General features: G+C 38.8%; 1 protein-coding gene across 6 annotated transcripts in view; it reads left to right on the top strand.

Annotated features, from left to right (window-relative positions):
• The window catches only part of GRIA4 (glutamate ionotropic receptor AMPA type subunit 4), a 237,775-nt gene that overhangs the window by 161,583 nt on the left and 51,625 nt on the right, over positions 1–24,567 (top strand). For 5 of the 6 annotated variants that reach the window (XM_086739579.1, XM_086739580.1, XM_086739581.1 and 2 more), the window contains exons 7-10: positions 1,063–1,230; positions 2,689–2,793; positions 9,161–9,271; positions 18,227–18,433. In XM_086739579.1, coding sequence (XP_086595705.1) covers positions 1,063–1,230; positions 2,689–2,793; positions 9,161–9,271; positions 18,227–18,433 — 591 coding nt within the window. Of the gene's footprint in view, positions 1–1,062; positions 1,231–2,688; positions 2,794–9,160; positions 9,272–10,577; positions 13,648–18,226; positions 18,434–24,567 lie in introns of those variants that run through there. The other variant, XM_086739584.1, reaches the window with a different exon arrangement.

The following is a 24,567-nucleotide window of genomic DNA, read 5'->3' as shown; positions in this document are numbered from 1 at the left end:
GAGAAAGTATCAACATGGATAATACAAAGCATAGCTACATAATTTGATGAATATTCAATAAATGTGTGTTCTGGAGGGGAAAAAAAACCAAGGGTGCTCTGGGCTATGGAGTGCAAACATCCCTAGGTACTGGTCACAGAGGAACAATTTAGCCTACAGGGCTCCTTGTGCTGCCTTCTTCTGAGAAGTCAGCATAATTGATCTGAATTGCACGTGATTCACCTATGGATAGCTAAAATTTGAGATTATGAAGATAAACCATGTTCCAGAGAGTTTATAATATGCAAGACAAAGGAAGGGAAGGAAATCAGATTTGAATAAGTGAATTTAAATTTTGGAAGTTACAGGGCATATCAATAGCAGCCCTGGGCATGTGAATAACTTCTCCTGGTTCAGTATGTTCATCAGAGAACCATACGGAGAAAATGTCCCTGTGTTTATGTGGCTCCAGGCTAACATCTGTTGAAGACTTGCTCTACACGTTTCATTTGGCATATTCTCAACCTAAAGCAGTTACTGTAGTTAGTGTAGAAACACAGCCCGTTCAGTGCCCTATTTCATTCAGAGAGCCAACATAGGTTTTCCAACATGAAGAACATACATACCCTTGATCGTTCTTAACAATTCCAGTAGCCTGGATGTCTGGATTCCTGGATGTTAGCCGTGCATTTTTTTCAGTTGTATTTTCTCAGTAAGTTGCTGTTGCTTTCTTTTCTTTTGAGTAAGTTGAGTGGGTGAGGTTATTCCCTGATGTGTAAGACAACTGGAAACAGATTTAAGACTTGAATATCTCCAGTTCAATTTGCTTCTTTTAAGAATTCTTCAGAGGCAGATTTCTCTAACCTTAAGAAATACAGTTTTAAAGCTGGAGCTACTGAAATGTACTCTTCTCAGTCCTGCATTTGCTCCTTAGACAAAACTGCTTTTGGTTTTGAGGAGAGTTCTTCTCTAAATAAAGGTGTAGAAGCTGCTGTATAATGAATCAAATTAGAAATATTTGAGACAGTTGATTTTTGTAAAGGCATGTCAACTCTAAACTGATGTATTTGTCCATCTATTTAGTATACATCTGCATTAACATATGATGGAGTACTTGTGATGGCTGAAACTTTCCGTAATCTTAGAAGACAGAAAATTGATATTTCAAGGAGAGGAAATGCTGGTGACTGTCTTGCTAACCCTGCAGCCCCATGGGGTCAAGGAATTGATATGGAGAGGACTTTAAAACAGGTAAGGATAGGCTTTATTCTAGTGATCTTTGTGAATATTAGATACTAATTGTAGACTATATGATTTGGAAGATATTATACAGAAGGGTAGTAATGGGAGAGGAGAAGTTTATTTTTCAGTTGCCATTTGGAAACAGCTGGGGCTGTTCTGGTTTATAACTTGGAGTGGAAGCAGAGAGGAACTACTACTGTTTGAAGCTACTATTAGTTCTGTTAAGATAGTTGGGACTTCCTCCACTGAACTGGTGAGCTCATCTGTTGCTTTTGCATATAGCCTACCTGTACAGATATTGTCATTTAAGGAAAAAGGTATGACTACATAATATAACCTTTCAAATGTGTTTCTGTTGTCTTGAATAAAAGTAGTTTTCTCACAGAGAAATCACATAGGTAGTAGTATTTTCTTTAAAAAGAAATAACCCAGAGCTGTTGTTCTCTGATGCCAAGGTTTTAAATTCCTGATGAATATGGATGCCTAGAAAGTTCCAGATCTCTGTCAAGATGATTTAGCCTTTCCTTTGAATGGGACAGTAAGAAAATAAAAATCCTGCAGTAGAATTTAAATCATTGCAAATGAGCAGGCTCCACTCAGGAGAAACTGCTGAGAAGAAGTGACTGCTGACAGAGCTGGCAGTTCTGTGCCTGGAAGCCAAGCCTTCAGTCCTGGAGAAAAATGGGCAGAGATAGAAATGGACAGAGGGAAATAGTAAGTGGTTTAAATCCACAACCTTACTCTTAGGGAGAGAAATAAAGCATTTTGTATACTTCACGTACTCTGTGCAGATTCATAGATCTGTAACAATTGAGAGAAGCATAAAGTCAGCCTTCAGTTCTGGTTTCAGCTGAGACCTAGGTAGTGGAAAACTGCCACAGCCAATCTTATGGCTTTGCATCTGTCCTTCTCCACTCTGAGGCTTTGAAAACACTCTTTTCAGGCCCTATGCATGTCACCCATGTTCTGTGATAGTAAATTGCTTTGCTGGGGCCAAGGTTGTTGTCAAGTTCACCTTGATGAGCAATATGCACTCAATTTGTGCATTTAATCTACCAGAGTGTGAGCTAAAAAGATATATGAGCTCAGGTCAAATTTTATTTCATGTGATCCAAAATACTCTGCATTTTTGCCGTCATGGTAAAAATGAGAATGGTGAAAAATGTACTTCTCTTTAGCACCTGCAGCTGGCAAGTGTTGAGCTGCACAGCATGAAAGAAGATCCATTGTGTGTCTTTGTTAGCACTTCGATACTGGCATATCTGAGCTATTTTGAGCATAGTTTGACAGGAAAAAGTAATACAAAGGAAAAGTAGCCAACTTTTTTGCTTTATATGCCTGACTATGCTACAGCAGTGTTGTTACGGTAATCTAAGGACATAGCAAGGATAACTTTCACTGCTTTGTGACATTTGGAATAAAGAATATAAGGCTGGATCTTTATTATGTTTTTTCTTCCATTTGTAGGTTCGAATACAAGGATTGACAGGAAATGTTCAGTTTGATCACTATGGTCGCAGAGTCAACTACACCATGGATGTCTTTGAGCTGAAAAACACAGGCCCTCGGAAGGTGCGTGCTGACAATGTTTGCTGTCCTGATGTCATAAAAATGAGTTATGTATGATGAAATGGTTATGCAAACTTACATACTCTGGACTCTGTGTGGTTTAAAATATATAATATATTGAATATGTGGATAATATTACTCGTCAAAGCAGATTTAAATTGCCTTTTCTACTAGATACTATGATTCAGTGCAATAAATTGGGGAACAGAAAAATAGCTGGAGTGTGTCTTGGAATGGTGGGATGTCAGTCATTCAAGCATACTAATGAAAACCAGCTGGATGGCATGTTGCTAGGCTGCTGGGGGATGGAAAATGGTTAGAACTCTGAATAGTAGATATTACTTGTATCTTATCCAAAGGTTTCTGTCTTGCAAATCACAGGCATTTTTAGGCAGGGTCATTTGTACGTTCTATGTAAGCATGAGTCATAGGCTGTATCTAACATAGGGCTTTTAAGGAGGAAAGGAGAGGAGAGAGGAGGGAGAGAGAATTCCCTGAATACTTGTATTTTCTGAAATTAATTGCAGTATCTACTCTGGTGTGCTTGGTTGGTTGCTTGTAAGCAACTTAGGCAGATGCACATTAATTTATGTCTAAGCAGATCCTCCGTGTCTGAATGCACATAGCTTATCACTTAGCCCAATCACTTTGAAGAGACAAGCCCGAGTACTTTGTTAACCCTTTCTCTTCTGTGCTGAAATTTGTCCATTTTTCATAGTATAGAACAAATAAAGAGCAGCAAAATTACTCAGGCTCAAGGATTTTATTTCCTTTGGAGGCACTGTGGCCTGTTTTGCTTGTGAGGTCATCAGAACAAGAAAAAGTGAGAAGCTAACAGCAAATAGGAGAGTCATGGCTGCCTGAGTAGGTCCAGGGCAATCAGGATTGAATTAAATAGTCCTCTGCTGTCAGGACAGAGGTGACAAGCCCAGTAAATAGTAGCCCAGGTGTACTGTCTGTCCCTAAAGACAGTTACATGCCACAGTGATGAAGAGGCAGACTGTTAAACTATGGATCCAGAGCAGAATTACGCATTGAGATGAACTGACTGCCAGTGTCTCGCAGTATAGAGCTGTAGACCAAAGCAAAGCATGTCCTTACGTATGAGGAGCATTGGTGGACTTGCCTTTTGAAAGTATGACAGATGGCTGAAGAATAAATTGGGAAAGAGGAATCTGTCTTCCTTCTCTCTTGGGAAGCCAGTGTCTCCTGCCAGGCAATGTGTCTGACCTTGCTGCCACTCTTGCTCCCTTCGTGGCCATGCACTGCACTGCTGGCAGCCAGGAGGGTGTACGGGTGGCTGGGGTGCATCGAAGGCAAGTGTTGAAACGTGACCTTTCCATCCTTGATTCCCTGTTGTACAGGAGGGAAGGCAAAGCGGAAAATATGTGGTTAATTAGGTCACCACTTCAGTAACTCATTAGGGAATTTGCTTGGCAGCAAACTGTCAAAAGTGGTGTGTTGTTGCTGTTTCAGCATTTGTCACGTGTTTTGGGAGAGATAGCTGTCTGGCATCACTGCAGGGATGTCCCCACCCTTTCTTCTTTCCTGCAATTTAAGAGGAAGGTGATTGTAAATAGAGGAGCTATGTCTGTGCTGTACTAGAGTCCCAAGGTGCTTTTCTTACCTTTTCAGGCATGCCTTTCTGCTACTCTGAAGCCATTATCTGTCTTTGATACAACAAGCCGTAACAGCTTTGACATATCTGGCTACTCACAAGAATTTATTTCTCATGTATTACACAGTATTTTGTATGTGATCATTGGACCAATTCTGTGCTCCAGCCTGACAAATCCTATATAATATGTGAGAAATGGCTATGCTTAATTGAACTAAGAGGCCTTCACTTTCAATGTCTTCTTCTCATATCCTACATAACATGACTTATGAGTCACCCAGCAATATCTTTTCAGGACTAGCCTTTCCAGTCAGAGTAACTCATGCCTCTACTCTTTAGAAAAGTGATTTTTGTTGCCCACAGCTTTAAGGATGTGAAGAGAGCATTACAAAATGGCACAGCTAGTAAGGGCCAAACTTCCATATAGTTTGGTAAAATGGGAGACAATAGCCAATGCTTAGTTCTGTTTATGCAGTATTTCTTACTTGGTTCTTGTCTGCAGAACAACAACAAAACATGCTGGTTACGGGAAGGATCAGGGAGATGTAGAGCGATGACTCCTATGACTGGAATGTTGCAGCGGAGGCATGCAGTCTCTTTAGGAAAGACAGGCAGGGAAGATGAGAGAGGAAGTTATTATGTAAGAGGGTAGCTGGATTGCATGGAGTTCTGCCTGGGGATGGATGCAGTTGAGAGTTTATGGGTTGGGATTAAAGAGAGGATATAGGATTAAAGAAGACCCCACTTGGAGTACTGTATCCAGCTCTGGAGCTCCCAACGTAAGAAAGACGTGGATCTGTTGGAGTGAATCCAGAGAAGGGACACAAAGAGGATCAGAGAGCTGGAGCCCCTCTCCTGTGAGGACAGGCTGAGAGAGTTGGGGCTGTTCAGCCTGGAGAAGAGGAGACGCCAGGGAGACCTTAAAGTGGCCTTCAAGTACCTAAAGGGGGCCTACAGGAAAGACGGGGAGAAACTCTTCAATAGGGCCTATTGCAACAGGACAAGGGTAATGGTTTTAAAATAGAAGGAGATAGATTTATTCTAGATTGAAGGAAAAAAATTTTTACACTGACGGTGGTGGAACACTGGAACAGGTTGCCCAGAGAGGTGATGGATGCCCCATCCCTGGAAACGTTCAAGGTCAGGTTGGATGGGGCTCTGAGCAACCTGATATAGTCAGAGATGTCCCTACTTCTTGAATGGAGGTTGATCTAGATGATCTTTAAAGGACCCTTCCAACCCAAACTATTCTATGATTGTATGATTCTAAATATCTGAAGTGAGGGTGCAAAGAAGAATGAGGCAGGCTCTTTTCAGCAGTGCCCAGGCACAGGACCAGAGACAGTGGGCAGAAACTGACAGAGCAGAGGTTCCCTCTGAACATCAGGAAGCACGTTTTTACTTTGAGGGTGACCAAGCACTGGTACCGGTTGCACAGGGAGGTTGTAGAGTCTCCATCCTTGGAGATATTCAGAATCCATCTGGATATGGTCCTGGGCAACTGGCTCTAAGTTGAGCAGGCAGGTTGTCCAAATGATCACCAGAGGTCCCTTCCCACCTCAATCATTCTGTGATTCTGTCATTCACCATTCATCATGTCACCAAGATTTAAAAAAAAAAAAAAAGAAAAAAGATTTAAAAAAGTAAACTAAGCATGTATATCTATACATGTACATGCACAAGACAGTCTGAGATTCGGCTCCTGAATTCCAGCTTGGACAACTAGCATGGAAACTGGTTATCAAAAATGTTAACTATTCTGTTGTCCTTAGTGACTTGTGGGCTTCAGCAGGAGCACTTCAGTGGTTGCTACAAGAAATGACAATATTCATTCCAATGCCAAACTCTTGCGGCAAATTTACTTTGAGGCGAATAATTTTGCAATATTGTTTCGTAAAAGACAAAATTAGCCTCTCTATAAGTGGATGCAACTGTTCTAAAGTCCAATTACAATCCAAATAGAATTCGATGTACTTTAATAGCCAAATTAAATCCTATCCTTTAAGGAGATTTTTTCCTTGGCAATTTGAGGTATTTATAGGAAATCTTATTGTTACTAAGAGCTCTCACAGTGAGTGTGAATCTATATAGTTACACGAGTGTCATGATGTATATTTATTCAGTAATTCAGTTCCAGAGTTACTTCAGCGCAGGTTTGAGATGCACACATGCAAGCTCACACCCGTGCACAGAAGCTAAAATTCCTTTAAGAAAGGAATTCCTTCCTCAAAAACCTCCTTTATCTCCATCTGCATTTTCATATTGTACTTACTTTTATTACACAGTACATCATTTTCTGCTTCCTTCTGAACTTTCCAGCAGTGAGGAATGGCACAACAAAAAACAATCATTCACTATTATAATGAGCTTCCCAAACTGCCAGGTTTTTGTGTGCATGTTCTGCCTTTAGCTGGTTACAGTTTTTGACAAGAACTTGACATTTTCAGTTATCAATTGTATCTGTGACTCTATGGTTTTCTGGATTAAAAAGAATATTTGTTAGCACTCTATCAGCAATCCTGAAGATTTCTGTTAGCTACAGACCCCTAAATCAAGACTTCTGTGGTGTAATAGCGATTGCAAAGAGAAAAGGAACCTTTTGACTAAATATATCAGAAGTTGTGCATGGGAAGAGTTTGTGCTTGTTTGCTTCACTAATAGAAAAAAAAATGCATTCATATTCAGTCATACTCACTCATGTTGAATTACTTCATGTATTTTTAATTCTCTGTGGTGAATGTGTCTGCACACTGCTCTAGAGACTACTAAAATGACTTGCCTCTCCATAATTTTTTTTCAAAAAGGAAATTAATGAAATAGTAAATGTAAAAATCAAGAGGAAAGTTTGCTTTTTTAAGAATATACTGGATTCTTTAATGCATATGAGACCAGGAACCAAAAGCACCCCCCTGCATTTCTGTCCTGTCATTATCACGTCACCATATTGATTCAAACATGATGTTTCTCCGTGTCATGGAGACAGAATCCTATGTGATGGTGAAGTTTAGTCTGGGTTCTACAGTAATGTTAGAAATAATGCTGGCTGCATAACTGATCTGGTCATTTAGCCAGTTTCCATCAGACCAAAGTCTTTTAATCCAAGGCACAGCCTGTCCGTTGGCACTGACAGTTACGCTGGCGCTCTGCCCCTTTCGTCTTTTGGTAAAATGAACAAGGTGTTCCTCTTTCCTGGCTCTTGATATCATGAAGTCCTGATTAATCAAGGAAGAAGGGAAGGGGAAGTTGCTGCTGACTGGTCCCCAGGTACTTCTGAAAAAGCTGTGCCAGCTTGAATTGCATCTCTTTGATAGGAACCTTTTAAAATCACTGCCACTGTCTGCACCTTTCCTGGGAAAAAAGGATCAGTCTCTTAATTAATTAGGTTCTCAGCAGCCTGGAAAGCCCCTTTAGGTAGGATTAGAGCACTGTTCTACTGACATGTTTGTGTTCATGTCCATTTGACATGGAGCTGAGTGCTGTCGGCACTGGATCAGAGGAACAAGCACTGAGCCATTGCCCAGCAGCTTTGTCAGAGGTTCCGCAGACAACCATGACATAGCTGACGGAAAGACAATGGCAAGAAGGGGAAAAGGGAGCAGTGTTTGCTACTGAGCCATAGGTTAGATGTGAGAGAGCAGCTTCAGCTAAGGGACCTATGTCTGGCACGTGGAAAGGATTGGTGGGAAGGTATAATTAGACATCTCCAATTAAGAGTGAAACAAGGGACCACTGTCATGAACCACTTGCCATTTCATAGACATCTGCCTTGTACTGGGAACATTATGCACACAGCATTCCCTGGACGACCTTTCTTACCTAGCGTCAGCTGGGGCGTTGTTAAATGATTGGAAGGAACTCTACATCCAGAAATACCACTTGCTGATACAGATCTAAACATGGTGTCACCACATGGAGTGAGGAGATCAGTGTGCTGTAGGTTCTGACTGGCCAGGATTTGCAAAAACAATGAACTGTTTTAGATCTCGTATCTTCTTTTGGCCATCCAAAGACATAGTACATAGCCTGTGGGGATTTTTGCGGGGTATGTGTGGAGTTTTGAGTGTTCATTGAGCAGCTTCCAAAAGCATCAATAAAAGTTTCAAGGGGAATCTCCTTTTCTGAGGCTGCTTTCAACCCATCTGGTCTTAAACAGCAAGCACTGCATCCCTGGGCACTCACAGGAAAGGATGTTGACTCATGTCTTGTACCTAGTTTCTAATGTAGGTATTAAAGGTCAGTGCCAGCAGTTAAGTGGAACGAGCCTGGTGTAAGTTGCTGGGCTGGAGTCTCCTGGGAGGCCCATGGTGTAGTAGGGAGTTGAGATCAGCCATTGAATTGCAAAGCTGTCATCCAGATGTCTTTTTGTCCTCCATCTAAGACCAGAAGATCTGGAGGATTAGCGAATGAAAATTTTCTTGTGAAGAGCAAAAGTTCTTATATCTTATTTATGCCCCAGGAAAGCTTCAAAATACTGAAAATGGGATTTTACTTCTGCCCCTGGTTGAAGTAAGTAGCTCAGATCATTCAGGAGCAGCTGAGTGGCAGCAATATCAGGTCTGCCTCTGGGCAGCAGTGGTGCAAGATGGTACACTCAAAGTGTTAGAGACGTAACACCTGTCTGTGAACATGATAGTACTTCCTTTGGAACAAAATTATCTTTGGATCACTCTGTTGTTATTATAATCATTTGTATTTGTAATTATACAGAATGTAGACTTTTCTACTGTAAATTATATACATTTTGTTTTGCAGGTTGGTTACTGGAATGACATGGATAAATTAGTTCTGATTCAGCATGAACCTACACTTGGAAATGACACTTCAGCCATTGAGAATAGAACAGTAGTTGTCACTACAATTTTGGTAAGGTGTTTCTTTTTTTAATGCTTATACTGGTGTGTGACACAATCTCATTTCTAGTTATGTTCTGATTTAGTCTGACAGTTCTTAGGTTAGTGGGAGGGTGAGAGCCATATATCTTAGTTGTCTTGACTGTCATGTCTGTACAGAGTTTTTTTGATATGAATTTAATATAATGATTCACTTGAAATCAGGTTTTAAAATTAAGTTGCAGTATTTTTTTTCCTTTATTCAGTATCTTCCATTTTTTACTAAATTAAGTCTCAGAAATGCAAGTGAATTATTTCTACCTCTAATTGATAAATCTTGACTCATAAGAAACTGGAAGAAAAGAAAAATCTGAAACCTCTAAATGACAGAATTGAACAGAGGGTATAAAATAAGATGTTTGTAAAGCTGGTGTCCCTTTTTGTTGATACATTATAAATTCAGAATTGATGTCAGCAAGAGATAAAATTCTAAGTAGTATAGTTCAGTCAGTCAGAACTGGATTATCTACTTTTAATTGTGAATGAAAGTATGAATTTAGTAGATGTATTTGAACATATTTCTTAATATGTTTATTCAGTATTTCAATAAAATTTCCATTTTAATAAAATCTAAATAGATACGGGGTTTGATTTTCCAATGTTACTGGTGTTTTCAAAGAGTGGTTGCAAAGGAGAATGCATTTGCTTCATTCATTTAGGTTTTTGATACATAGTTTTTCCAAGCCATTGTTTCTTACAAATCTTTATTTTAAACAAAATATTTAACAATTTTCCCTCTGAAGTCAGACATGCCCTTTTAAGTTGATGTTTGTCAAAGCCAACTGGCAAAGGGTGACCTTTACGTGACCGCTTTTAAGATTTTACTTCTCAGTTTGCTGCCCTTTTCACCTGCTTCATTTAGACAAGACATTTTAACCCTTTAGAATAAACTGCGTCTCAAATGGGAAGGAATATTCTGCATGTGTTGTTAAGCAATATTTTTTCTAATTTAATACAGAGTTGAAAATCATCCAAAGGAAAGTGTCAAGACATTTTCTTACTTAAAAATGCAGTTAGTTACCAGATTTTTAGCAGTATTTATACATTAAGTATGTCTTAACAAATTCCCTGTTGAAGATTGTCATTCCAGGATGCAAACCAACCAAAGTACTATGCAGGAATTCAGAATGTAACTCCTAACCAAATTGTGTAACATCTTATATATTTTTTTTTTTTGCATGGGACATTTAAAATATATGTATCTTTTTTCCTAAAAAAAAAAAAAAAAAGACTTGGTGATGGAAAAAAAATATACTTCAGTACAGTCCTCCTCTTTTCAGCCTCTGATGAAGAATCCTATTTTAAGAAATTGATCAAGGAAGAGAGAGTCCCAAGATGCTGCGAACATTCCTAACTAAGGCTCAAGTATTAACCACCAGTCTAGTAGCATTGAGCTAATTTTTCCATACGGATTACTGTTCCTCTGACTGGATGACCAGGCACTGAACCACCAAGAAAAGTTCTGTGACTAATCTGAAATGTCTAGAACAGATGACGTTAACCTTCAACTTTGCCAAGCTGAGAAGAGAACGATGTGAATAACAAGCTTTCAGTCGAAATTTTCCTCTCATACCAATCCTGATATCTTTGACTGAAGCTACCATACATGAATACTGTAATTTCCATAAATAGCTCCAAGCTTAGGAGAAGCGAGTAAAAAATAATAACAAAAAGTAATATAAAAGGTTCCTGTTTGCCAGAAAGGAAAAAAAAGGAAAACAAGAAAGCTTTTAAAATGTGTTATCTTGCCTGTCCTGTTTGCATTGAAGCATTTTGATGTGCATAATAAATGTTATCTTCAAAAGAAATTATCCAGTCCCTATATTGAAGGACTGGTGGGATAATTTTCAAAACCAAAAAGTTGAATTAATATTCCAAAGCATGCCCTGTGTTTATGCAGCATGTCATTCTGGGGTAAATGCAATTCTTTGAAAGCAGCACTGCTTCTTGACCAAAAGCATCCCCTTTCGATGTTTAAAAATCACAGTGCAAGAGAAATATATCCGAATTTCGTTTGAATAAGAATATATGGTGAATTCTGCCTTACCATGCCCATCTCCCATTGACTCCACTGGGAGCTGCACACATGGTGCTGAAGGCAGATTAGAACCATGATTCTTAATATTGGCCTCCCAGGGCAATGTATTTAGCATCCACAAGCATATGGTCACACACACAAAGAAGAGACATATTAACTAGAACAACTTTCAGAATCCTGTTGTTTTGCTCTTCTCTGTGTTATAGTCATGTTGCAAATGCCAGACAGAGACTTTTTCACCTCTTTGTTGCCCTCTTCACATTGAAGGGAAGTTGAACCATTGTAATTTTTGTTGCATGCATATTCTCCAACATTAAACTGAAAAGCTTCTGCAGCCAGTGCTGTCTTGCTTTTCAGTCTTCAAAGACAGGTGTCGTGGCAGCATAAGAAAAGTTTACAAGTTTTCAGCATGGCTTGCTTTAATTTGTGCCTGAAGCCAAATAGCACAAGTTGATTTGCCCACCGTTTGTTCACTTTTTGTGTGTCTATGCTGGCTTTACTGTAATGTGGCTGTATGGCTATTGCATAGAAGGTGCATTATAACAAATGAGCTCTGCACTCAAAGAACTTAATACAGTGTTTTCTACTTGGCAAAATGTTATGTTCATTTGTAACAAAGTGAGAGTACGTAGAATTTACTTTACAGTTTTGGTTTAGTGTGTAAGCACTCAGCCTATCTCTGATTGATCAAGTGGTGAAGGAGCAGCCCAGAGAGAGGTGGCAGAAGGGGCAGCTCATGTGTTTTACTCTACCAGCTGCCGTGCAGCCCTGCTTTTTGTAGTTCTTGGGAGAGACCTGTGTCCTGTACCCTATGTGATGCACAGGGTTCTGCACATCCGGCCCTCTGGAAAGGACAGATTTTCTGGACCCATGTGCAGAAGCATTCCCTCTAGGGGGGCTTGGGACCTCCAAGTGCACGGTAGACTGGAGAAGGGATGCCATGTGCAGCCCTCCTCTAATACTGAGGTAAAATGAGTGACTTATCCAGCTAGGAAGAATGATCATCTCTTATTTAGCAAGTTGAGGTGACAAGTTGTTGAGGTAGAATATGGGGGAGTAGGCTGGGAAGACTACTCCAGACTCTAACCTGTTTCATAATACACCCAACTCTACCTACTCTGAGACTGCAAAACTTAAAAATCACAAACATCTGTTAGAATCAAAACTCAATATACGTGAGCTGCATCTGCATTGTGACTTCTAGCTTAATATTTTAATGATATAATCTTAGTGTTGGCAGATTAAGCTTCAAGGGCAGGATCCAGTTCACAACTGAGTCACCTAAATGTAATGTCTTTACAATACAGGGTATTGATTGAGTTACTCACTTATAAAGTACTCAGTGACACTTAAGATACTCTATGATGCCTACCCCCCATTTCCTGCACTGGCAGGATCACAGTTGCCTGTCGCACGCCATACATGACCACTCCATCTGGATGCCTCGGCCAGTGTGTGTTTTCAGGCATGTGGGATAAGTTGTGCCCCAAGTATGTAAGTTTTCATCAAAGTCCACAAAGATTTAGAAATTGATTCAGTGGCCCATGGGTGGATGCCTAACACTGAGGATATCAGACCCATCCATAAAGGGGCAGCACAAAGGACCTGCAGAATCGCACATGGAGGTCAAGTCAAGCAGGTTATCTTAGGGACAAATAACCTTCATTAGGTGACTGAGAACCACCCTAATTGTTTTGACTGATATACTCTTGATGGAGTCTTACCTCAAAAATTCTAACTATAGCCTTCTTTCTCATAATAGAAAAATATTTTTTCATTAGAAATTTTATTAATGAAATTCTTTAGTAGACTGGAGGAAAAAAAATTGAAGTTTGTTGCATGACAATAATAAAGACTTCAAACCAAATCCTGGACACTTTATTCAGAAAAAAAACCCAAAACCACAAAAACCAAAAAACTTTCCACTGATATCCACAGAAGTTTCTTTTAGAATAAAGTGTGATAATGTGTGCCGCTCCTGTTCTAAAAATGAGACGTTTCCTTGCACAAGTATTTGTCGCTTTTACTAATTATTTTTACAATGTTTAAAGATTTTGAAATGAACTTTAAAATAGGAAAGCTAAACATCGATCTGTGTGGTATTTGGGTTAGTTACTTTCTCCAGCTTCCCTTATAGTATGAATCATCAGTTGTGAGCATTTTGCTGTACACATGACTTTGTGGCAATGTGGTGGAATGATTTGTTTACATCTATAAAGGTAATTGTTGCAGACATCAACTTGTATTTACAAATGTTCAGTATTGTTATAAAATTGTGAATTACGTAAGTAAAGCTTGCACCATTTCAAATATTTGTTCCGTGCTAGTCATTGATCATTTCAATGTGGACTTCTTGATTCACTACCCCAGAGAATACTATTAAGCAGCTGAAATCTTGCAAATATTGTGGTGTTAAACCTCATTCATCAGTAAGTCAAACCTGTGTTTCACATCCATAGGTTAAGAGTTAATAATTAAAAAATGTAGTAAATACAAAAATGGCGGGGAGAAGTAATATTTTTATTAGACAAGGTGCTATAACTGGAAACAATGAAAAACTGTGCCTACTGTTTTCAGCCATTTCAGCTGATCTAATAGAAGATATTACCTCTCCATAGATATCTTGCATCTCTTATATCTTTAAACTAGCATGGTTACACGAACATTACTACTAATTTAGAAAATGCTATTGTAATAGATTATACAGAAAAATAATCTTTTTCAGTGCCACAGACAGAAAAGAGCATCAAGACATGACTGAGTACATCAGCCATCAATTCAGATATTTCATGACTTTGCAGTGTGACCTTGCAAGTTCATCTGTGTAACTTGCTTGTTAGCAAACCAATAAAACTTGTCTTTCGGTGCCCTGATGTTGTTATCACATCTGCACACCTCATTAGTTTGAAGAACCACCAAAGTCTGAAATGAACAGAATTTAAAACTAGTGCTACTATTTGTTGGTTTTGCAAACAGTCTTTATCAGAAAGCCACATTCAGTCCAATCCACATCCCCCCATCAAATTCTACCTTGAAAATACATCTTTCATTATTTGGCAAGCAAAGGAGCTACAGCAGTTAAAGAAACTGTTATTTATTCTGTGTAAAATAGGTAGGTGGAAAAGGACCACATAGTAAGGAAAAGGTGGTAGGTGTTCCACTTATTTTTAATTTTATTGTTTCCCGATGGCAGATCTCACTCAATTGCTGCTTCTTTTAAAGCAGCCACGAAAGAGGTACTACCTTAATCTGTAAGAGAATTGCATTATAAGAGATGTTCCTTGCTGTGTTTTGCTCTGAATCAGTAAGATCAGAGTGTGTAGAAAGAGAAGTGGACAGGGAGAGAGCCAGTGCAGTTCCTCCAAATCACTCAACAGATCTCTGCCAGAAGTCGGAGTCCTCACTTGGTGGTCCCTCCAGGGAATGAGATTGCCACTGCTGGCAGCTACCAAAGACAGTATTGGACCCCACTGCTTCCCTTCTCAGCGTTCCCTCACAGAGCTCATGGGGAGGAGGGCTAAAATTTCTTTAGCCTTTAACAGGAAAAATAAGGCATCTGCCGCTTTCCTTTGCTGTGTGCAAAGACAGTTGAAATGCTTTTTTTTTTGTAGCAGCCCTGTCAATGATGAGGTGCAGGCAGAAGCACAGTGTCTGGGTTTTGGGAGAACGAGCTGGCTCATCTGGCCTCCTCTGTGCCTCTTTGGTTTGTGTCCCTCTCCAGGATTATTATTTCCTGATGTGACTTTAATTGAATGCCTTTGGCTTGGGATTTATAAGAAAGGCTGAAAGAGAAGAGCTATAAGTCACTAACTCTGGTCTTTGAAAAAGAAAATTGCTTTTGTGTTGCAGCAAGCAAATGTAACTGAAGCTTGTGTCCTGGTTCCGGCTAGGACAGAGTTAATTTTCACCTGAGCTGGGAGAGGAGCTGGAGCTGGTGGCCCCTGTGGCTGGGGGACACAGCTGGGATAGTTTACTAATTACCCAACAGCTGGGATAATTTACCCAAATTAGCCAAAGGGCCATTCCATCCCATATGACATCATACTCAGTGTATAAAGTGGGGGTGGTGCTGAGGGGCAAGTTTTGTTACTCAGAAGGGAGCTGAGAGTCAGGATCCATCATGAGCTATTGTGCTGTAAATGATGTGTTTAAGTATAGTCTGTTATTGGTTTTGTTTTCCATCTCTGTTTTATTTTCTTCTGTTGTTCTCTTAAACTGCTTTTATCTCAACACTGGAGTTTTATGTTCTTTTCTTTACCAATTCTCCTCCCTGTCCCACTGGGGGGGGGGAGGTGATGAGGAGTGAGTGAGTGACTGTGTGGTATTACAGCTTCTGAGTGGGATTAAATCACAACAGCTTGTAAGGAGAACCTCCCAATACTGGGCAAGACTTGATTGTATTTCTAGATAGCAGTTGGCTGAATCACAGATAGGAGAAATAGTATTTTTTGCTTCTATTTTAATTTTTAACCATTTTTGTGCAGTAATGTATGTAGAAAGACCTAGATTTTGGCTTTTCCTCTTGTGGGAACAAAAAAAAACTCCATGAGGGAGGAGCATTTGATTCATGTGCCCAAAATACTTCCTAAAATCGAGATATACTGCAAAGAGAGGGCAGGATCCCTTCTCCCAGCTCTTCTCCCTCCTGCCCTCTGGAAGACAGATCGTTAAGATTAAGCTAGTTTAACTGGGGACAGGAATATAAGAAATGTGTGCAGGCTGCTCAGCAGTCTTCCTTTGAAGATACAAACTTGGTATGGGCAAAGGCATTGCCCTGTATCAGTGCAGTGATTACAGTGTGTAGTTAAAGCTGCAGCTCAGTGGTCTTCTCAGTGCCCAGGCCACACACATCAGGATGACAACAGCTTGTTTTGCGATTGCCCCAGTTTTAGAAGTCTGTCGGAATCCTTAGCCATGTTGCGGTCATAACTGTGTGCTCAAGAAATGCAACAATGTGCTGTTCTTGCCCTCAGATTCCTCTGGGCATTTATACCTGTCTATAGATCAAGGAACTGGGTAGTCAGACAGAGTTTGACTTTGAAAGTGACCCTTGTGGACACTTTTCTATGCTATGTCGTTCCTTCACTGAAGTAATGGCCATAATGCATCAATGGCCTCCAATACTGAATTACTGCTAAGGGATCGTGGTCCGAAGAAGTGTGTCCCGAGCAGAGAATAACATAAGGAGGAGAGGTGTTCTGGGAATACACCTGAGAGTGGAACATTCCTGCAATACTTAGGAACCTGCCTCTGTCTTTAAGGGAATGCTAGCACTTCCCCATTCCCAGACTGTGTTGAATTTAATCTGGGATCTTTCTCTCACACCGAAATAAACAGACTACACAACTTTCTCCATCATGTTACACAAAGCTCCATTCTGCCATCCTTATACAGAGGTGAGTCCTGGGCAGAGTTACCACAGGGAGTAAACTTACGTAAGTAAAGGGAATAGTGCCTCCCACATAGAATCTCTGTTTTCTATTTCTCTGGCTTTTCACCTTATAATAGTAAATTAAAGATACTGTTCAGACTTGCCTATCGAGTTCATCTCTTGGGTGGATCCACACCTAAGGAGTTATTATGAGCTACATATTGGTATCTGAAAGGAAGAATGTACCTGACACACTGAAAAAATTTTGAATTGATTTATTCAATGCTGCTATTGCTAACGTAATGCAACATATCCTCCCTTGTTAAACACCTAGTAGAGGTTACAAAATTGCTGTTGCTTACAGCTGATGTTGATGTAGTTTCAATGAAGCAGATATTCTTAGACTATGTTTACCTTTATTTTTATTTTTGTACTAATTATGTATATAGGACAAATGTGAATAGGGCAGATTACTTTCAAGGTTAGTGTCGAAAACCTAACATTCACTAGGGCCAGCACAGAAAAAAACTTAAGTTGCCATATCTTGTGATATAAATTCAAACAAAGGGTGACATTAATGGCAAATATTTTGTCTGGAACTGGCTATGAATATGAATTAAGTGACGTGATTTAAAATAGCACCCGAAAGTATGGTTTTACGTAATGATTGCTAAAGTCTGAATCCACACAGAGAAAAAAAAAAGAAAAATGTGACCTTTTTTTTCCAATGTGACCTTGATTTCCTGATCATATAATGTTCACTGCTGTGATAGTATGGTTTACATCAAGAATGTATTCAAGACAGATTTTACTTGTTTTCCATGGCACTCACCATCCAAAAGTATTTTGGTACTTCTTTTTCATGCAGCATATAAAGTCAGTGTCAGCTTAATACCATTCTTGTTCATGTGTATTGCTTAGATTCATCCTAAAAGACCTTGCAGAATCTGCACTGTTTATTCAAAGGGGAAGATATGTGTTTCCTCGGGAAGGTATTTCTGTGTTCTCACTAAAATGTATGTAGCCTCTTAGTAACTATGCATTCTAAACCCCAAGAAAGCAAATCATTCAGGCTGTGCATCTGAATTTACATAGGCAGTAACCACATTATGTTAGAGGATATGCTTACTTACTGAAGTCAAAAGCGTAAATTATACCTTGCATTGTCCCACAGTCATTTGCATTGTACAGGTTCAACCCCTATTCACACTTTAAATTTAGCATATACTGCACTAAGGTATTTCATTTAAAGCAAAGTAAAATTTATATGCATTCTTGGATAGTTTTTGTGTTCATAGTTTGTAAATTTGATAAATCTTGTGACATTACAAAAGCCAAATTACAATCTGAATAGTATACCTTCCCAGAAGGATTTCTGTTCATACATTTTAATTTAAATGTGTTAATACTATCCATGAACTTTTGATAAAATGTATGTTGTTCAGTCAGTAGATGTCATGTTACTTTTCAGAATATATTCGGTATACTTCTCCTTTACAGTTCTACTTCTTTCATTATAGGAAGCCCCATATGTTATGTTCAAGAAAAACCATGATACATTTGAAGGGAATGACAAGTTTGAAGGATACTGTGTAGATCTGGCGTCAGAAATTGCAAAACATATTGGTATCAAGTACAAAATTGCCATTGTTCCTGATGGAAAATATGGAGCAAGGGATCCAGAAACAAAAATCTGGAATGGGATGGTGGGAGAACTTGTTTATGGGGTAAGCATACAAATTTTTGAAGCAGGATTTATCATAGTATTTAATTTATCATAGTATTAGTCATAAAATAGGAAGTGTATGTGTGTTTTATTTAACCTTGAGATTACAGAAAGAAACAGAATCCAAATCTCTGTGTTTTCATTTATTTTCAAGAGAAAATCAAATAGTTTCATGCAAATTCTACTATTTATTTCACTAGTACCTTGTAACATTAGAACATCCATAGTTTGCACATCCCTTTAATTAACATTAGAACTAGAGTCAGAGACCATCTATTCCTGATAGACTGTAAAGCGCAGTTGGGACAAATATCATTCATTTATTCATTTTCATGGAATAGTGGACGTATCTTTTAAGAAATATAGGGCTCTTGGTCTAAGTTTGAGAAATGGAGAATCCACCATCATATATTAAACATATGTAACAAACCACTACAGATAAGTACACAATTAGGCAATTCAGAATATCAATAATAAAATTTAAAAGCAGACTTGATAAGTTCAGCAACTAAGAACATTATGTTATACAGTGATCTGGAGAAGAATTCTTCAGAATAGCATAACAGTTAACAATTCTGTTGACAAATAAAGAAGTAATATTTAATGAAAACAGTTCAAACACACCCAGATCAAGATTTGCAGTATCTGGTGTTACCAAAAGTAGCAAAACTCAGAGCTGTGCTTTCTAATTACTGCAGTTGCTACTATCTGCACTGAGAATGAATCAGAATTCTTAGAAAAACTTTTTGGTTTGGTGATGGAATTAAAAAAAAAATCCTAAAACTATTGGCAGAGAATTCTGCCAATGAACTCATAACATCTCTTAACCTCCCTATAAAGAACTGATGCATACCGGTTGGTCCATCCGGTTGCAGTTGCAGTTTTCACAATTCCAATGATGGTTAGGGCCACATGTGGCAAAAGCCTACTGGCTCTTCTAGCAGCTCTATTTCTGTTCCCTTCTGTCAGCTAAGTACAGCTGATAAATTTAGTCAAAGTCTTCTCCGCTAGCATCAGTTCAGGGGACTCCTCAACATGAAATAGACTGTAGGAATATGAGAAATGGTGCTGCAGAGTTTTGTTGATTTCCCCTCCGCATGGGAAAGGGGAGGTGATACCAGCCTCACAAAACTCTATGTTCTTGAAGTTCTTGGAGGAAACAATCTCGCTTGTGTCTTTAAAGAGTGGAAAAGCTGAATGTTCATCAAGCATGTATATCCACTGTAGTGGCTTGGAAGCAGCTTAACTCTCAGGATATTAAAAGTCAAGTGCTTTTCAGACTTATTTTAATCAAGATGGAGGCGACTCCTTGTCTGGCTTTTAATTGCAGTAGCAAACACATGGATGTCAATCGCTGTGCACTGTTTTACACCAGTAGTTTTTTTAAGTAATTCAAGACATTTTATAAATTGTTAGAAAATTCCCTTGCCCGGATACATAGTTTCAGTGGCCTATCATCTAGTTGAAAATTATAGAGGAAACTTGAAATTACACTTTCATTTTTTGATTTTTTTTTTTTTATTATTTTATCTTGAGAAATTTACATTGTCACACTAAACTGCCCTAGTACTAGACTGAAATACAAACTGCTGTTAGGAAGCTCACGCAGAGGTTCACGCCAGTACTGGAATGTAACCTGTGGCTGTTAGCATAGCTTAGCGCAGCAAAACTCACAGACATAACGAGCCTGTTGCAAATCACCAGCATGAGGAGGACATCCCAGAACACATGGTCCACATTTCATTTTTTTTGTAATGGGAAAGAATGAAGTGAAGGCTTTTTAAAGGTTTCATGACCAAGTTTAAAAGTTCCTGCACAACTATATGTTTAGGAAGGCTGCAGTCTGATTGTGATTTTGGGATTGAGCTCTGGCAATGAGCTGCAGCAAAGCTTTCCAAGCTGCTTGATTTTTTTTTTTTTTTTTTTAAAGAATTAACAGAAGTCTGCTGTTGCCCGGTATGTTTGCTCTACTGTCCAAAGGTTCCTTGAGGCTAGATCTATCCCAGTATATCAATGGCACCAGGGAGTGTCCCTGGGCACTGGAACTTGCCTGACTAATCTGCTAAATTGTAGCAACGGTCGCTGTTATATTTTTGGCCCAAAACAATTTCTGAGCCCAGCTGGACACCAGGATGGAGGAAAGGCCAGTCCCTATAAGCTGTTTGAATGCAGCCATGCTGGTTTAGAGGTTAAATGACTTTCATGGTAGCGACACAGACTGTCCTGTGCCAGCTGGCCTTAAGGCCAAGAGCTATTCCAAGCGTGTTTAATGTATTTTTACAGGTGTGGCTTTAAAAGAAATAATTATTTCTGTTAACTTATAAAAGTTTGCTGTTTAGGACTTCCGTAGGGAATCCATGAAGAGCATTCTCCCTGTAAATCATTGCCAAATGATTTACAGAGGATTAGGTGCCCAGGCCCATTCCACATAGAGAAGCAGAAAAATCTGTCAGCAAGAGACTTTCCTGCAAAGCTCTTCTATAAGAGGATGTTCATCTCTGATAGACCCCCAAATCATAAATAGAAGTACTCTGAGTAGCTGGCCATGCTTCAAGCAAGGCTTTTTTATGCAGCCAGGATTGGGACAGAATTTGCAACTGAATTAGCAAGCTAACAAGATGATCTGTTTGGGAAACATTTTACAGCTTCTAATTCCCAACCACATTAAAGGATTAACGGACAGTTTTGTGCTGGCCAGTCATATTGGACCTTTTCTGTGCCGCACAAAAGGCTCACTTCCTCTCCTACTCTTCGCGCTGTACCCCAGTGCCTCAGTGCCACCAGTGCTGCTTAGCCCTGTCCATGTTACTGAGAGTGGACACGTGCCCATTTTAACCCATGTCCCCTTGAGACCCCTATGCACTGCTGGTACCTGGACACTTCAGATGACTGCACAGAGCATCTGGGTGGTTAACTAAACTCTTTAGTTGATTTTTCCATCATGTCCCAGGGGAAACAGTGTATAAAAAGTGCTGCGGTGTACAGTTTTGCTATGACTGTACAGAAGGTCATAGTGGAGGGTTGCTTATTTTCCTGTTCTGTTTTTAGCACTCTATTAAAAACTACCAGGAAATCTTGGTCGTTTATCCCTGATGTCTCTTGAATGCCTGCAGTAGTCGCTGTGGGACTCTATAGGCCTCTACCACCTCAGATGGCACCACAGATGCCCCATCTCTGGAAACATTCAAGGCCAGGTTGGACGGGGCTCTGAGCAACCTGATCTGGTTGGAGATGTCCCTGCTTCTTGCAGAGAGGTTGGACTAGATGACCCTTAAACGTCCCTTCCAACCCAAACTATTCTCTGATTCTGTGATCTCTAGCTCACAGAGAAATGCTGGCCATTAAGCATGTGTAACAGGTGTTTCCAAATGCACTAACAGTCAGCTCCAATTAAATATTCACTCTCCTGACACAGAAAGCTGTTCTTTCACTGCTTAACACAAAAGGTCACAAATCATTTCTGATTAAAATCTGAGAAGCCCATAGCTTCTAAAGTTGAAATCACTTCCTGCATCGTTTTTCTCAGATAGCTTTACCACCGTCATACAACTTGTACCAAGCATAGATTTTGTTCTCAAGGTTATAATATATTCTGGAAAAGTAAAAGTCTCTTACCATCAAACTTAATCTTGTCCCATTTTATAATATCAGGTGGATCCAGAATCCATCTGTACTTGGTAGTCTTGATTGCAATGCTGTTACAGATGCAGCTGATTCAAGCGTGAAGTATCAGTAGTCTTTGTCAAAACAGATTTCACTGGCAACAAAATCATTAATTGTTTGCACTATTGTTATATTGTTAATAATTTAAATCCATAATTATATGGTGTACATGAACTGGGCAAAGCACAAATGCTAATGATTATCATGCACAGCTATTGTAATTATTTAGCTTTCAACGATGAAGAATTTATGTAGACCTTAATATGGCTCACAGTAGTCTTTAATAAGGAATATGGTCACATTGGAAAGGCTCCACTTTTTCCAGTTATTTGGCATCTAATTGTGAGCTAGCTGTGTGCTGTCCCTTTACATTAATTGTCATGAAATGGGTTTGTCTACATTCTGAATCATCTGACATTAGATCACTGTCGTAATGAAATGGGATAAGTTCCTATTTCTCCTCTTTAACTCCTTAAAATAGTGTAGGCAGCTAGTTCTGATGTAGTTTGAGTTCTGCATGTACTCTTTGAGCGTTTAAATTTGGTAAAATGAATCTTACCCAGTGTTTCACATACAATATGGAGTGTGCTAATTAGATCTTTAAAATCTCCACAATTCACACTAAAATGGTGCTGTCCCTTTTCCACCTCACATCGTAAAAACTAAGAACCCTCAAAGATCCTTATTTTAATCCCAATCGCAATCCACAAACACAAAAAAAATGAAGTGTTAGCTAATGCTTTTGAAGACCAATGACCAGGCCTATTATTTCCACTGTATTAATGAGGATACCACTATGTGACAAATACAGAGATGAGCAGTAATAAATCACAGTTTCCCTGAGTCTTTCAGTTAATTCATTTCAAGGACTCCACATTAGGCATTCACAGTAGCTGAAACTTAGAAATATAAAAAACATTGACTCTAAGGAAGGAAGCTATTCTTCTAGTAAAAAGATACTTCTGAGTGAGATGAAATACAAAAATATCCAGCAATGCCATTAGCCTAAACCATCCTACAACCTTTAGACTACAAAAACCAAATTTACTTTGCAATTTTCAGGATATTTAAAAATATATTTTAGACATGTTATTTTTCTTCATATAATATCTATCTTTGTAAAATATCTATTTCAGTCAGACTTACGTAATCACAAGTCTTCAATAACCCAAATTTTTAAAAATGCCTTGTATTACAAAATTTATATTAAAATTCAGGGAATTAGCAATATTATCATAATGTTTACCCAAGACATTAGCACCACAGATAATGCCTAATATGCTTGCAAAATTATTAAGTGTGTTGCTTAAACTGTAATATCTTTACACAAAATTATGATAAGTGTTTGCATCACAACTATTTCAGAATGGCAGATATAATCTGATGATTAATATACCGCAATTTTAATACCAATTTGCATTTTTGGGCCATTGCACTGGAATGAGTCAGTTCTTTTGAATTATTCAAAATTATACAGCTACCAAAATAGATTTAAATTTTAACTACATTAAATTGGTTTTCAATTAAATTCCATAAAATATATATAACTCAGTGTAACTTAGTGTATAAAACAAAACCACATTATTTTAAATGCATTTATTTGTTTCAAAGTTGTGAGATGACAAAAAAGCCTACATTTCAATTTCTTTTTTTTATTACACAAGCTATTTATATAACACTTGGGTTAAACTATTTAAGCACATCCTTAATTTTCAGCGTGTTTTAATCTCATTTAAATTGATGAGATTTAAATATATCCTTGTATATTTTACTGAGTATGAATGTCCTTAAAAGCGTCTTAAAAGGCAAACATGCTTAAATGCTTTGCTAAACTGTGGGCTATGTACTATATATGAAGATGCTACTGCATAAGATAAATTTAGGCCAACTAAGTATTAAAAAAAAAAAACTACAACAGTTCTATTATGAAGATTTATGAGTAACTCTTAATTGTGCCTGTGGGGATGACTGGGCCTGGGGTGGGGTAAATACAGGGACATGATCTCATACATTGAGGCCTGAAGCTGAGTAATGCCACTGCAGAAGGCAGGTTGTGAGTCTTCCTTGTTTGCAACCAAAACAAATTGTTCTCAAAATAAGCTCATTTACCCTCCATAACACATAAGCTGTATAGAAGTCCGCACTGCTCACAGAGTACAGGCTCTGCTCTGTGGATCCACCTAGATACAGGACCATGATGATGAAGAGGAGAAGAGTTTCAGTAGCTTCTGCATCTGCTCCTCTCCCACCGGTGCATCTTTTGTCCCAGTTCCTCTTAAAATTCCCAATTTAAGTACTGCTGTAATTACAGCTTTAGTGCACAAGACAAGCCAAACAAGGCAAGGCAAGGAGCAAATTTAACATAGTGTTGAGTCCCCAATGACAGAAATGACCCGTTAGCACAGCTATGATACCTTACAGTTCATGCAGACATCACTGTTAGCAGCCATAATCACCATCATCATTAACAAT

The sequence above is a fragment of the Chlamydotis macqueenii genome, chromosome 1 (genome assembly GCF_036417535.1).
Source record: "Chlamydotis macqueenii isolate bChlMac1 chromosome 1, bChlMac1.mat, whole genome shotgun sequence".
Lineage (NCBI taxonomy): Eukaryota > Metazoa > Chordata > Aves > Otidiformes > Otididae > Chlamydotis > Chlamydotis macqueenii.
This window is presented reverse-complemented; position numbering and strand designations above follow the sequence as displayed.